The 16,310-nt window shown below is 37.3% G+C and overlaps 1 protein-coding gene across 28 annotated transcripts in view; it reads left to right on the forward strand.

The window, feature by feature from the left end:
* Positions 1-16,310, forward strand: part of Celf2 (CUGBP Elav-like family member 2) — an 802,630-nt gene that overhangs the window by 683,912 nt on the left and 102,408 nt on the right. For all 28 annotated transcript variants that reach the window (XM_051194866.1, XM_051194862.1, XM_051194867.1 and 25 more), the window contains one exon: positions 10,795-10,877. In XM_051194866.1, the coding sequence (XP_051050823.1) occupies positions 10,795-10,877 (83 nt within the window). The remainder of the gene's footprint in view (positions 1-10,794; positions 10,878-16,310) is intronic.

A 16,310-nucleotide genomic window follows, 5' to 3' on the forward strand; every position in this document is an offset into this window, starting at 1 on the left:
AAACTTTCTCTGTGTTGTGAATGTCCCTTTTCAGAGCAGTATACAAGGGGTTATCCATTAAAAGGTATAATAAAAGAACATTGGTTCCACTAATATGAATTGAGTCATGAGGGTAGGTTGAAATTTAGCCAGACTAACATTATAGGGTTTATGTTCTTATGAATGAATATAAGTTGACATACTACCTGAATAAAACCACAAGACTGAGACTGAAGAAATTGTCCTGACCTAGAAGCATCTAATAATCCAATATGCTAAAATTGAAGTTCTTAGGAAAATAGGTAGCAATTTAACCTATTCTTTCTGCCACCAGACTCTCAATCAAAATGCCATTCTGTCCTCAAGAGAATCTATATTATGAGATAACCTTATATTAGAAACTTTGTTTTAATTAGATCTCAGTACTTTAGAAACTAAATCCTTTTTAATTGGATTTAAGACAGAACAGCCACATACAACATTTAAAAGCTGTAGTGTCTTCCTTAATGTGTGTTAAGATACCTTGACTCACTTCCTCTTCACAGAATGCCCATTATTGGCAACCCTACTGACATCTAGTCTACCTCACCAGGATGACATAGAAAAGTGCCTAGCCAGTAAGTTGGGCCAGTCACAGTGACCTTAGGGAAGTCATTCAGTACATTCAGTGTCACTTTCTTTGCTGGCTTCTTAGTTTTCGTCCTAGTTACTTTTTTGTTTTTTACTTATGAGAAAAAACTGGCCCCCCTTCTCTAGACTTAGTATTTAAAACATAGAAAATATAATCAAATCATCTGTTTGCTTATTATCTTTTATTCCAAAGGTCAAGCAGCATTTCTAGAACAAAAGAAACTGCTTTCTTCCTGGATGCTGTCCCCTGTGGGACCTGAACAAGCATACCCCTCAGCAGTAAGCTTACCTTTCTAACACTGGGAACTGGGGCAGGAGAGTCAAACAAGTGCTAAATGTAGCAATTGTCCCATGAGGGGTAAAAGATGACATCAAACATCTTCAGATACTTTTACAAGTGTCAGACATTTTAAAGGATTTAGCTTAAGTGGACTATTCCAGAGAGTCCAGAAGAGGAGAGAAGGCAAACCCTTGCATTTTCATCCTTGACCTCTCAGGTGAGAACCACACTTGGAATTGGCTTACAGAGAGTTAGAGTACACACCTCAGGCCTCAGTTTCTTTGCCAGAGGACTAGAAAACACAGATTTAATGGAGGTTTTTTTGTTTTTGTTTTGTTTTTGTTTTCTTAAGCAACAACAATCATAAAAACAAAGAAATCTGTACCTTTTCATGGTAGGAGATTCAGAAAACAAGTCTTTCTTCAGGAAACTGTGATACTTACAGGGAATGGCCCTCCTCCTGCAAGGGAAGCTCCCAGGTCAGGGAGAAGCTGGCATCAGCTTACCTCTTCTGGGCAATTAGTAGAAGAGTGCTCATACTTCTCAGTGGATCTGAGGGCAGCTGTAGGTTGCCACTTAGCTGGATAAGATCAGCACTCCTGTCCCACTTGAGCTGAGAAGTTCTGATGTGCTGTGTGGGAGTGGTCTATCTGGAGCGATTCAGGGTTGTTGGAAAGCACTGGGCCCCAGCCCCCAGGCAGCCAGAGGAACAAATGTGGCATTTGGTAATTCAGATAGTGTTGCCTACATGATTCAAGTCCTAAAAACAAATAGCATATTTCTGTTTTCTAGGTAGTGACCAGATGGTAGTACTTTGTATTTCAGGGTGCCAGCTATATCAAACTCTAAGCTAATTGGCTATTGTTTTATTAAAAAATGATTTGTACAGGATGATGCATTTGTTTGGGGGCAGCTGCTGTTTTAACTATGAAAATAGCACTTTTTAAAAGGAAAGGACATTTGGATGACTGAGAGATATGTAAAACAGGTTAGGTTTGGGTTAGAAAAAGACATTTAGGTGATACAGAAGGAACCTCTAGCATCTCTCTTGTCTTTAAGATAAGATAAGCCTATCAGGTGCTTTGAGAGATGGCCTTCCTATGTTGTGTATGGTAGGCAGTACCTTGGAAGAGTGCACCTCTGCCAGTGATTCTCATGAAGTTTCCTGTGTCTTTTGTTTGTTTTGTGTGTCTTTGAGACAAGATTTTGCTATGTAGCCCTGTATGGCCTCAAACCAGCAGAGATTCTCTTGTCTCAGCCTCCCTGTGCTGGAATTATAGAATGTAGGTGAATGGAAGCATTGTAAAATGGGAGAGGTGAAAAGTGAGGTAACCCAGTCACAAAAAGAGAACCATGGTGTGTACTCACTCATATGTGGATTTTAGACATAGAGCCTATAATTCACACTGCCAGAGAAACTAGGACACAAAGAGGACTCTAAGAGATTCATATAAGGTCCCTCACAGAAGAGAATATGCTCAAGATCTCCTGAGCATATTGGGAGTGGGAGGACAGTGAGTGGAGAAGGAGTTAGGAGAAAGACAAGAGAACATTTGGGACTAGGAAAATTGAGTTGGGGGATGAATAGATGAGAACAGAGAGAGAGAGAGGGCGGGAGAGAGAAAAAGCATAATAGAGGGAGCCATTATAGGTTTGAAGAGAAAACTGACTCTAGAGAAATGTGCAGAGACCTACAAGGATGACCCCAACTAACAATCTGAGAAACAGTGGAAAGTCTACCTTAAATGGCCTTCCCTGATAATGAGATTGATAACTAACATATCTACCATCATAGAGCCCTCATCTAGTAGTTGATCAAAACAGAAACAGACACCCACAACTAAACACTGAACTGAACTCCTAGAGAATCCAGTTGCAGAGAGGGAGGAGTGATAAGAAAATAGGTCAAGACTCAGACCCCCTGAACACAAGTCTCCGTTAGAAGGCCTGGGCAGTCTAAGGGACCTCTGACAGTGGAACCAGGATGTATCCCTGGTGCACAAAAGGACTTTGGGAGCACATTCCCCATGGAGGGATTCTCCCTTAACCTAGAGGCAGGAGGGAGGGCCTAGTCCCTACTCCAAATGACTTGACAGATTTTGTTGATCCCTCCTGGAAGGCATCACCCTCCCTGTGGAATTGGGCGGGGGGATGGGATGGGAGGGGGGAATGGGAGGGAGGAAGGGAGAACTGGGATCAATATGTAAAATAAGAGAATATATGTTGAAGGAGTCAGCTTGTAAAATTATGTGACCTTACAGAAAGGACATAGAAGCCATGGAATATAATGCTACTTTTATTTCTTCTTGTTTTCTTTTTCTTATTTTGAGGGTTTAAAGTAATAAAAAGGAGTGGGTATGCAAAACAAGCCCTCTAATTTCTTACAGCTTCTTACTTTAGCTAAATAAGGCTTGCTTTATTTGTCACTGTTTTCATGCCTTCCATTGCCACGGCAGCCCTCCTCATTCCCTGTCCAAACACAGAAAAGCCACAGTAATTCAATCATCAGCGAGAGTACATGAATATGTTTAACAGATAGGGACCAAGTTTAAAATACAAGCTTGTGAAATTAGTAGTATCACTTTTAAAATCATACCTCACATCTTTCCCAAGCAAACCCCATATTAAGAACATAGTAGAATGACTGAGCACATAGGGCACTTAACCAGGAGTTAATAACTGTGCATCTGATGTGTTTTAATTTGCAAGCACATGTCTTCTTGGTAGGCAGATTTAGCTGAGGGAAAGGCTGCTCCTTTGACTCTCCAAAGTGCTGAATAGCTTCCTGAAGCATCGCTGTGCTTTCTAAGAATAGCATTTGGTCCATTTTTTACCTCAAAACACTAAAGTTTTAGTTACATTCTAGACCATTGAGCAACACACTTGTCTTTTTAAAGATGAATCCTAACATTGCTTTAAAAAATTAATTGGTATTTTTGAAGGCTTTTTAAAACCTTTAACTACTTTGTAAAAAGTTAAAATAGATGGTCTTAGCAATTTATAGGTGGAACCATAGTGTGGTAGATTCATAGAGCATAAAAAATGAACCACTTAGATCAAGGCTCCTTAAAAGATATTTTTTACATAGTAGCTAAAATTGGGGGAGAAAATAGAACATAAGAGAAACAGTGTGTGTGGAGTATGCCCTTTTTTGGCTTAAACTGGCTTGCATGCAAGATTCAGTTGTATTCCTTCAGTAAATAGTCACATGATTTGCTCATAAATGTGGATATCAAAACATTAAAATCTTCATTTACAGTAAGAAAAACATATCAGGTTTACTGATTTAGCCTTCCAGGGCTGTCTTTGGCCCCTTGATCTTCCAGCCCTTCAGAATTCAAAGGCAGCTTGTAAAGAAAATTTTAGTTTACATGATAACTCTTCACATCATGAATTCCAGTGTAACTTGAATTGAATTTATCTGCCAGAACTATTACTTTGGTGTGGTGGGGGGAATGAGGATGACCCAAGTGTAGCATTCAGTCATTAAATTGTCACTCTAACTGATTTTAAGTATGCATTTGCTTCAGTTTAGAAAACAAAGAAGATTTCCTATGGTTATGATAAATAACCTTGAAAATGTAGAGAAGCATGTTGAGTTCATTTACTGTAGATACTTAACTAGTACACAACATAGTAATCATCAAATCTGAAATATTCGTTTTTAAAACTACTTTCTACTTTGGCAACAGGAAATTTACTTTTCCCTTCTCAGCCCTCAAGACTCATGGTTATTTATATTTTTAAAATGTAGTACAATTTTACATGTTAAAGTGTTGGTTTAATAATACAGACATTTTAAATAGACCATTTTTCAATATAGAAGTGTTTGTCTTTGTACCATACTGGTGACTGCAGGAGATATTATGAGACCTGTTTCCTGGACACCAACAGTACATGGGGCTGGCTCCAGCCAATGAGAATAGATCTTGTCAGCATATGACCTGGGATTTCTTCCTTCCCCTAAAGTTATTATTTCAGTAGTTACGTGACTTGGATTGTTTCTAAGTCACTGACCTTATGTCTTTGTACTTGAATTCTTTAAATGCAGGCACATATTTAACTTTTAAAAATCTATTTTATTGTCCATATTTTAGAGTCAAGGGTATAAAGTAAATGGCCTTCTAAAATAAAATGGCACCTCCACAGAGTCAGATCATAGTTGAAGCCCTCTCTAATGTGGTCAGTTTAAAAACTTCAGATGAAATTCCCTTAAAGAGTTTTTTCTCACTTGCCTTAAGGTCAGAATTAATTTTAAGATTGGATCTGTTAGTGTCATCCTCTCTAGCTATGTTGACACTACCTTTCACACTGAAGAATGTAACTGCTTCCTGAATCAAGGCAAGATGGGTATCGACTAGTTATTTCTACATAAGCAATACTTCCCGCACCTTGTGGATATTACTACCAAAAATTTCCAAGTACAAATTTTCTAGAGAAACATCCAGATGGTTTCTCTGATAATAAATGTATTTGATAATTTAAAATTAAAATCCTTCAGTAAAATTGAGTATTTTATGATTTTTTAAGAATGTGTGTGTGTGTGTGTGTGTGTATATATATACATGCATGTGTGTTCCATTGGCCTATCTGTTGGGGCCTTTATCTTTGAAGCAGAAAAAAAAATAACAGCTAGTGAGAAGATAACAGACAGCAACTACCCTATGTAGACTATGTGGCTATAGGCTTGTTTGGGAATTAATACTCTCGACTTACACATGATGGTTTAGTCAAATCTCTTAGCCATGATACAGATGGCTTTACCAACTGAACCTACACATTGTATTGCTAGACTTACCCACTTCTGGGGATTTGGGTAGTGAAAGGCTCTAAGTAACCCTGACAGTACTGTGAGAAGGTTGATGGAATGAAAGGTGTAAAAGTGGAAGTAGGTGGGGTTTTTGTGGGGTTTGTTGTTGTTGTTGTTGTTGTTTGGTGTCCTTCAGTGGCCAGTATTTCCTTACTGTTTCCTGACTATCTAGAGATGTTCTTCTTGAAGCTGCGCACAGTTTGCCTTCATACAGAGTAGGTACCCCCAAATCTCATCCATGCTTAAGGCTATGTTCCCTTCTGATAGATATTTTTTAAAGTTTACCAGCAGAATTAGTTTTTAATGAGTTGTTAGTGGTTTGTAAACACAGAAGCATGCACACAAGTGTGCGCCCTAAATATACACATTGTCAAAATAAAGTAGCCAGTATTAAAAATACTAGATTGTACATGAATCAAACACTATGATATTGGGTTCTAGGACACCCCTCAAAATTTACCATTGTGCCAGTTCCTGTGAATGTCAAAAGCTCTGATGAAGGGGAAGGGTTGATAAATGAACACATAAAGAATGATTAGATGTTTATTCTGTTCTGACTTTTATTAACTCAATGAGTTGTTGAAATTGTTGTAATAGGGATGCCATATGTAACCAGGATATTATGTTTGTCTTTTCTATACTTGAGCTTTGCCAAAAGGCCACACATGGACGTTACTATTGACAGTAGCTTCTGAACGATTAGATAAGTGTGAGACAAATTATAAAGTATAAGTACTCATTACACAGTGTCAAGTGAACAAATTAGAAAAATATGAAGCCTCAAAAAATAACAGTATAGAGCAGAAATAGAAGAGTTGGGATTTGTTGAAACACATGCCTCAGGCTATGTCCACCACTGGTGATCTTCAGAGGCCCTGGGATACTTGGTGCTCTTCTTTGAAGGGGAGCTCCAGGGATGAACACTGCCACAAGAGGGCTAACCCTCTGTTATGTATTATATCCACTGATCATGGAAGGCCATCTGGGTATTGGAGGAGTTTAACCACCCAACTTTAAAAACTGGTGTTGAAGCAGAACGTACAGAAGGAGAGAGGCTTGTCCCCTGAATCTGGTGGCTGAGCCATATGGCGTTACATCTGACCCCAAAATGAATTCAGTACACTTCAGACCTGAGTTACAGCTGATGTGGGGAAATCTAAGAATGGGTTGTTCCCTTAACAGCTGTACTTACAGTGAAGGCCAGCAAGAAAGACAGTTTTATGCTTGCTTAAGCCTTCATGGATTACCTGAAATCTATAATTTCCCCCATGCCTTTGTCATAATCATTTAAATAATCATAGAAAATTATATTTTTCTCTTTTTCTGAGATACTCTCTACTGATCAATTACTCTAATATTTTAAGTTAATATTAGGAGCTAGATGGATAAAAAAAAAAAGCTGTGGTAAACTAAGAGAATACTCAACAATCTTTAAATATATTCTAATTCTGGAAATATAAAAATCAAAATCCCACTGGAGGGAAGCACTAAATTCTGCACCTGTAGTGACTCCTTAAATGTGGATGTCTATATTTACTCTGCAAATTTTAAGACAATAAATAATTTTCATGTGTATGAAATGAAGTGTAAGTCACTTTTAGCATAATAAATGAAAAAAGATTTTAAATGTTTAAAAACAACAAATATTCCTTTACTGATTTAGAGTAATTAAGGAACTAAGATGCAAAAGAATGTATTTTTTTCCTAAGTAACTCAACAACAAAACTATGAAACAAAAAGAAAATATGGGATAATATTCCTAGTTTTATTGCCTGTCCTCTGACACCCTCCCACATTACTTTGTTCATTGTGAGAGTACCCAACTGAGGCTATAATTAGGGGCAGAAATATAGTCTGAACCATGAATGAGCTATAGTAAGAAACTATATCAACTTGGAGGTGGTATGACTTTTTGAATTGCATAAAAATCTCCAAATTTGCTTGCTAAAATGGCATTACTGGAGCTGAGCCGCTGGGTTCAGCAAATGAAAGAAGTGTGTTACCCATGTCTTCAGGATATTTTTCTGTGGTATTACAGTAAAACAAGAGCTTATCTTGGTATAATCTTAAAGAGTCCAGGTTTAAATTGATGTACAATAAAAGCATTAATGAGCTGTGTATATTTTAAGTGAATGTGTAGTGATCTGGTCTGGTTTCACCATAGCAATTGCTCAGGTAGAGTGGATGGACCTTAGATAACTTAGAAAGTTTGAGATAGCTTCCCATATTTTCTTCTGTACATCAGCTACCTTCATCGCTTTCTCTTCTTCACCTAGTATCCCGTAACTGCTCAGATGCTATCTTAGGGTTTCTATTGTTATGGAGAGACACCATGACTATGGCAACTCGTACAAAGGAAACATTTAACTGGGACTCACAGTTTCAGAGGTTCAGTCCATTATCATCATGATGGAGAGCATGGTGACATGCAGGCAGATGTGCTGGAGTCCTACAACAGGAAGTCAACTAAAAATCACACTGAGAGAAGCTTGAGCAAAAGTGACCTGAAAGGCCACCTCCACAGTGACACACTTCCTCCAATACGGCCACACTTCCAAATAGTGCCACTCCCTTTGAGGGTCATTTTCTTTCAAACCACTAAAAATTTCAACTTCAAAATGTCCTTTTCTTAGAAACAGTTTTAAAAAGAAAAACACAAACCATCTGGCTTCTGATCACCAAAGGAAAGTTTTCAAGATGGAAATACCAGCCAAATTCACACTGAAATACAAATGGCTAGAGCAGTTACATGCCTCCTTCCTCAAGGTTGGCAAATAGAATGCTTAGATCTCAGTGGCTCCCAAGGAGTAAGGGATAGCATTGATTTTGTTTGGATGTCCAAAGTGATAGAGCTTCTTTAACCCTGAGATGACTATGTTGTTGGGTCAGAATTTTTCATGTGGTGCCAGTGTGGGAGAATACATGACTCTCTTATTCTATATTATCTGTGTTTGATGCTCTTTCTGCTGAGTTCCTCATTTTAAATTCCATTTCTCCATTCTTTAGGCTTATCTATATATTTTTGGCTCTAAATTTTAAATTTTGACCCTGAACTTTGTTTTGTTTTGTTTTGTTTTCATTTGTCTGGTTTTAGTTTTGCTAGTTTGTTTTGAGATAGTCTCATCATGTTACCTCAGCTGACCTGGAACCTTGCCGTTAGTCCACAAAGACCTTCAGTGAGGTTTATTATAATGTGAGGTCCCCAAGGCCACAAGTAGGCATGGAAATAGAAAGCCATTAGACAACAATACAATATATGGATATATGTAAACATGGCAGCACTTTAGAGGGAAGGAAAAGAAAGGAGGAGAGACTTTCCACTAAAATCTAGAGAAGAACTTCTTTGAGGTTGAGAATGAGAGAGAATAGAAAGAAAGAAACAGAGAGACCATGAGAAGGATTGTGGGGGAGAGGCCAGAGAAGCCACTTCAGAGACCAGCCTTAATCTCCAGATCAAAGCCCTCAAGAAGTCTGACGTTTTCAGCCTTTAAGGAGGTGTTAAGAAGTTTCACATCACATAATTTAGTTCAGCATAGCATACATGTTAGGAACCTTGGCAGAGGCAGGTACTAATTGGAACCAAAATTACAAAAATGAGAGGATGCGATTACACCACAGCATATACAACTTCTTAATTCTCCATCCCAGACAGTGCTGCAGGGGATATGGCTATGGAATCAAGCCTAAAAGCTCAATTCTGGGTTGTAACTATCTCAAACTTATCAGACAGCCCAGATCAAAGATATTTGTAAAGTAGGAGCAGCAAGATGACTCATTTAGTAAAGGCACATGCAGCCAAACCTGACAACCTGAGTTTGTTCAATCTCTGGGTTCCATGTAATAGAAAGAGAATTAACTCCTTCAAGTTGTCCTCTAATCTTCTCCCTCATGCTGTGGCCTGACCATATAATTTACTGATTAATTAAATATATTTGTCACAGGTTTTGTGGGGTGTTTTTGTTGTTGTTGTTATTTTTTGTTTGCTTGTTTATTTGAGGAGGGATTGTTTTGTACTGTGTTGTCTTGGCTGGTATTTTGTGAAGTTTTTGTATATTATTTCTCCCCAAAATGATTATGCCTAGAAATTGTATAGTGAGTAACAGACTGTTGGTGTTAACCAGTTTCTTTTTAAGTTGATGAAAGCGGCAGGCAAGCCTTCAGGTCACTGTAGTAATGGTATGAGAATGGTAGAGAAAATTGGTTTGAAAGTGGTATATTCTGGCCTGTTTTGGAGGGACTTTTGGCCTGGGTTTCTATCAGCTCTTAGAAATGAGGAACCCAGAGACGCACTGCAGCCATTATTTATTGCATGGCCTAGATTCAGTTCACATCTGTTAGGGTACATACCCCTTCATATTGGAAGTGTTTTTGTTTATTGAGGCAGGAATTCTCTAGGTAGCCCTGACTGTCCTGGAACTCTTCTTTGTTGACCAGGCTGACTCAAACTCAGAGATCTTTCTCCTGAGTGTTGCAATTAAAGGTATGCACCATCATGCCTGGTTCAAGTTAATGTTAAATTGGTTAAAATTAGCTAATCATTTTTTAGCATACAAGGATTGATGATTGGTACTATGCACAGAACTTGGCTTTATGCACTCTATGGCAAAGATAAGATAAGGCACTATCCCAGCTTTTCAGAACCTTCCTATCTATCCAGATTTCTAAATCTTTAAGCTTAGAAGGTGTTTTATAAATGTGGTGTTCAAGAGATACTCTAAGAAAATTATAGATAATATGTTTATGCAAATTTTACTATGGTTAAGTACTTTTCTTTATTGTCATCACTATGGTCCAAGTCGCATTAAAACCTTGCCCTCCTTCTTCTACCTCCTACTTACACTTCTAAATAGCTGTATCCCAAGTAGTTAGTAAAGGGGCTATGAATTGGTCTCCAATACAGGTAAAGCTAATAAATGTGATTTAGGATGAAAGGCACTGTGTAAATGCTTGAGATGTTGTTATTACTGCTCTCATGTGCTTCATTATTTTTAAATTGTGCATCCTTTTAAGTAGATTATTTGTTCACCACAGTCTCCATTATATCTAAGCAAAGCCTTCACAGAAATTTCTAAAACCTTTTCATTTCTCTCTGTAGGTTGTTGTTTCGTAACATTTTATACAAGAAAAGCTGCACTTGAGGCCCAGAATGCACTGCACAATATTAAAACTTTACCTGGGGTGAGTCGGTTTGCTTTTATACCAAAATCACTTTATTGCTTGAAAATGGTCCTTTCAACTAAAGGGTCTAGTTATGGGTCCTTAGTGCCAAAAATGGCTTTGGTCTTTTGAAGAATATGTTCCGACCCCTCTGTTCCCTGTGATCACCAGACTAGCCAGCCGTCCCACAAAGAAGGCTTGCATTAACACTGATGGGAAGAATTCTCAAATAGCATGTCTTCTGGTTTGGAAATCAGAGTGACCCCACTGGGTACAGCAGCTACCAAAAAGTATGGGTTGGTTTAAGATTTTAAAGGTGGTAGGAACCCCCACACACACACAAGGAAAACAAACGAAAATGGAAAAGCTTTTACTCTCCAGGATCCCCTTTTCAAAATCTAGTCTTTAGATTTTCATTCGAAGGGACAGAATATACTCTGTATAGACATAATATTAAAGCTCCTAATGACTTCTAAACAGTCAGTGGTGGTTAACAAGTCAATGTTTTAATGTCAAATGTGTGCCTTCATGTTGATGTAGACAGAGAATGGAAAGCTTCCAGTTCTTGTTTTTATTTCCTTCCTAGTAATAGCTGATAATTAGTACAGTGATTAGAAATGAACTGATGTTGCATATGACATCTTTGTCAAGATTATCAGATTTTTGTGGGACTTTTATACATTGCATGGTAGCACAAATTGTCCTTTACTGTTTATATAGTATTTCCTCCATTTACTGAAATGTCAGTTGTAAGTTAATTCAATATCATAATGATATGTATTTGTTCTAATAAAGGACCTGTCATAAGCTATCCAAGTACCATGATTTTATTGAAACATGTTTTAGTAAGAAGGAAAGGATAAAATGTTCCTGGTGTTTCAGGGTATAATTTTAGTGTCTGTTTACTTATCTGTCCCTGTACACATATGTAAACTATGTGCATCACATACTGATATGGGCACACGTGTGTATTTCTCCTCCTGTTCTGTTTCACCAAAAGATAGAATTTGTGTAATTCATGTTAAGCCCACTGAAAAACATATGTCCATAGTAGAAAGATGCTTAGCAAAAGATTTTCAAAATATGAGCTTCTTTTTGGGTAAATGAATTTTTGAGACAACTTTTCACTAAATATCCCACATTGACCTCTAACTTGTGGATGGATGCAGAGATTATAGGCAACTGTCACCACACCACACTCATTGATCACCAAGAGCATAAATTAGGGAACACAGCTATTCAGCCCTACATTTTTGGTTTCCCCTTTTTCATCTGAACAAATCATAGAAGAGCAAATGTGTGGTGACAAAACGATCCTTCTGTGGTGGAACTATTTTGTCCTAAAACTTCCAAAGTGATTTTTAGAGAGGTGGCTTTTGTTAAGTCTTCTTTCCTTACTGACTTAAAATGTAATAGTATTCAAGCCTCATTCTTATGTAAGTTAAAATTTTCCAATATAATTCTAAAAAGTTGTAGGCAAATATTTACTGTCTTAAAAAAACAGAAGAAAATTAACTTTCATGTGTCTAGGCTACTTTATTTTCCTTCTCATAAAAGTAAAAGCTTTACAACAATTAGCACACAAAATCCCTTCTTGATGCATTAAAAATTATTTTCAGTCATGAGCTACTATTTACCATATAAGGAATAGTATAGTTAGATACCACATAATTTGGTTTATGCCATCTTTCTCTGCAAAGTATTCTCCAGGAACCCAGGAACCCAGCTGACCAAAGATCATTATTTTAGTGCCCAATTTATGGCTTTGTATTGACAGAGAGCAGAAGATAACAAACTGACAGTATTTTTTCCTTTTCCATACATAATATTTGATGATTAGTACACTTTACTAGAAACCTGAGGTGAATATGAACAAGATATATTGAAATGCACAGAAGTACTGGCAACTATTATTTGGGGTAAAGAACAGAATTCTGTTTCTTACAAACAACCAGCCCTTCTGTATGTTCTTCAAATATTGCAGGTTTTTTTTCTTCTAAAATTCTGCAATTTGAATTCAAGAATAGAGACTTTGGAAACCTGTAATTAAGGACAATAAGTTGGGGGGGGGGGACAAGGACTGGGGAAATAGCTCAGCATTTAAGAACACTGGCTGCTTTTCCAAAGGACCCAGATTCAATTCCCAGCACCCACATGGTGGCTTTCCCAGGCCTCCTTCATGGGCACCAGGCACATGCAGGAAAAACATCCATATTCATAAAGTAAAGAATAAATTTAATTTTTTAAGTAAGTAAACTAGGAGTTTGACAATCAGTGGAATATTTTTCTTTTTATCCATCTCAGGTTCTTAGGCTGAGTGAGTTACTTGAAGCAGGTTAAACAAAAATTTGAGAAGTCAGATATGATTAGTAAGATTTAAATTGTCACATTTACCTTTTCATTTGTGGTCATTGGGGATAGAATCTCACATCTTGCATTTATGTGTAGCTTTGCCTTAAAAACATCTCTCTTAACAGCTGCAGCAAAGACATAAAAGTAGTTGCCTTTCAGTTGTGAGCCTTTGGTAGACAGGAAGAAATGGGACCAGGCATAAAAGATTAATGCATATTCTTAGAGAAAAAAAATATTACAGGGTACCTTGCTGTTTGATTACAAGCCTTAGAATTAGTCAACATTTCCATAATTCTAAACCAATATACACCTGTTTTCCCACTGTGGCGTGAAGTCATGGCTTAATTTAGCAGAAACCCTGCTGTGCTAATCTCTCATTAAATACCCAGTAAGTTTAGTTATTTAAAGTTGAGCATGACTATTTTAACTGGTTGCCTTCATGTTGTAAAGTTAATAAGAAATTAATGATGTACTTTGCCATATGCCTTCAGTTTCTTTGTGCATAAAAATAAAAGGGACAAAGAAAAGCATATCATCTGCTGACACTTTAAATCTTTTCTGGTTGTAATCATTTTCCTGTGGATAAAGTCTGTTACTTGCTGCCTCTTTTCTAACATGTCCAAAAACTTTCAATTTATAACAAGATCAAATAGTATAAATTTTTCTTTCTTGTACAGTCCGTGTTTTGTATCCTAAGGAAATTTTATAATACAGTGGAACTTGACTGATGTCGGGGGTTTTCTTTTGCTCTGAAGCACCAGTTTCCCATCTCAAAAGAAGCAAAGAACTTGGTTAGTGCAGGAGGGATAAAAACCAACAATAGGGCTATCTGTCAGTCAGTTTGATGTGTCTGCTCTTTGACTGAACTTTGAAGCACCCTCTTTTTCATTAAGTAGGATGTGACTGAAGTGAAGAGTTGGAGACCTGGTAACCCAAGATGTATATCTTAAGACTGTTCTGAGAAATGTGTAACTAAGAAAACCCCTAGATTTTATATCTCCATGTTCAACACAAACCTCTAGAAATAGAGTAGTAGAAACAAAGGAAGCTAATCCAGAAATTCCACCCTGAGAGAAAAAAATGAAAGTATAAATTGTTTGTTTTTCATTCGATCAGCCTCTCTTCTAGAAGGGGTTGCTTAATGCTTAAGCAGCAGATTAATTTACAATGTTCATTTATTACTAATACTTCATGAGGTTAATAAATCACAAGTAGTTACTGAGCAACTTCTGTGTCCCAGGTACTATATGGCTATATACTGACAAGACTACTTCTACTTGGTCTAGCTGAGGGACAGTAGACAATTAATACATACTTGATCTGTATTTTAGTGTTGTTCTACTTCTGACATAATATGGAAATTTTACACACACACACACACACATGCATACACACACACATGCATATACACACACACATACACACACTTACTTGAGGCCCTCAGTAAGTAATACTCTTATAGTCTGGTGGAGAATATTGTAGCCCTGTGTGCATAGGCTAGGATACATAATAAGCCATTATATTTCCTGCAGCAGTATTTTATTTACTTTTCTATTCCTATGCCATTTATGTTCTTGGGAAAACTTGGGCTGCCTCCTATCTTAAGGTGTGATGTGCTAGGTCTAAAGAATGTCTCGTTTCATGGTAACGATACAGTATATCCCAGTTGCAGAGTTCTAACCTCATTATGTGCAGAGCTTCAGATTCAATTCCCAATACCATACACACAGAGAATATATCTATCATAATTTTTACAATCATAATGTCCCAAAAAGAGCAGATAAAGGTATCAGCTCAGGACCCCCAAGACCAAGTTCTCAGCACAAAAGAGATTTATTTGCCCCAGAAGGACAAGGGGAAGGGAATAAATGATAAAGACAAGAAATAGAGGATGAGGGAAAAAGGGAAAGGAACAAGGAAAAGGAAAAAGATATTTCTCCAGGAGGCGGTTGACAAAGAACTGCCTCTGAATAGAGAGTAGACAGATGTGGCCTACAGGCAAATTGTGGTTTATAAAGGTAAACCCTGTTAGAATAAGTTGTTTAATTTTAATTGTGCATGTTAATTAGGCGAACTAAAGGGAGCTTTTATTTCTGGACACTAATTCTTTGATAACTGGACCTTGGTAGTCAATCTTGGCGGAAGCAGCCAAATAAGAGAATAAATAGACCTTGATGGCTAACTTTAGGAATGTAATCTAACAGTTTTTATTAAGACAGAGAAAATGGTGGAAAAGGCTAGAGTCCCTTCAGAGGGTTATATAAGAGGCTTTGGGGAGGAAGGGGAAAGGGGAAACATTATGATTAAATTACAATCTCAAAAATAAAAACCAACAACAAAAAAGATAGTATCCTTTTTTTCTTTGTTGAGGCAAAAAAATCGCACAGCCCAAGCTGGTCTCAAATTTGCCTTAGCTTCCCAGTGCTTGAATTACATGTTTGGGCAACCACTCTCAGCAATGGTCTCCTTTCAAGCAGCCACAACAAGCAGGGCAGTATCATTCAGAGGGAATGCCAGGGTCTACCACTGTGCATCCCAGAAAGGACGTTCTTATGATGGCAACCTGGATTTTGTACTTTTGTTTTCACTAATATGGTTTATTTAGTTCAATTAAAAACTAAAAGTGAAGAAATCTGAGGCATAGAGAAACTTCTAGCACCCATGTTAGAGTCAAATATCCTCGTGCCAGTGATAGCACTGTGCCATGTGCCACTTTTCTCAAGGTCTTAACACACACTGTCTATGGCAATAAGACTTTTGGATTGAAATCTACAGTGGTATCTGTAGAAAATTATCTGTATAAATTAATTTAATTAAGGATGTAATAATATAGAATACAATTTTGAGAAAGCTCTTAAACCTTAGCAGCAAAGAGGAATCTGAAATCTAAATGTCTTGTAAAATATTCATCATAAATTTCTTTCAGTCATTTTTATGAATATGCCTTATCCTTTTCTTTTTAGAATCACTACCAATTTTATTAAATGCAGTTTATATTAAGGAGATATTGCCCTAAGAAAACATTTGTTTAGAGCACTCCATGTTAGCAGAGTCATATTGAAAGGTGTATTATAACATTACATGCAGTGTGAGCAAGGACTA

The sequence above is a fragment of the Phodopus roborovskii genome, unplaced genomic scaffold (genome assembly GCF_943737965.1).
Source record: "Phodopus roborovskii unplaced genomic scaffold, PHOROB, whole genome shotgun sequence".
Classification (NCBI taxonomy): Eukaryota; Metazoa; Chordata; class Mammalia; order Rodentia; family Cricetidae; genus Phodopus; species Phodopus roborovskii.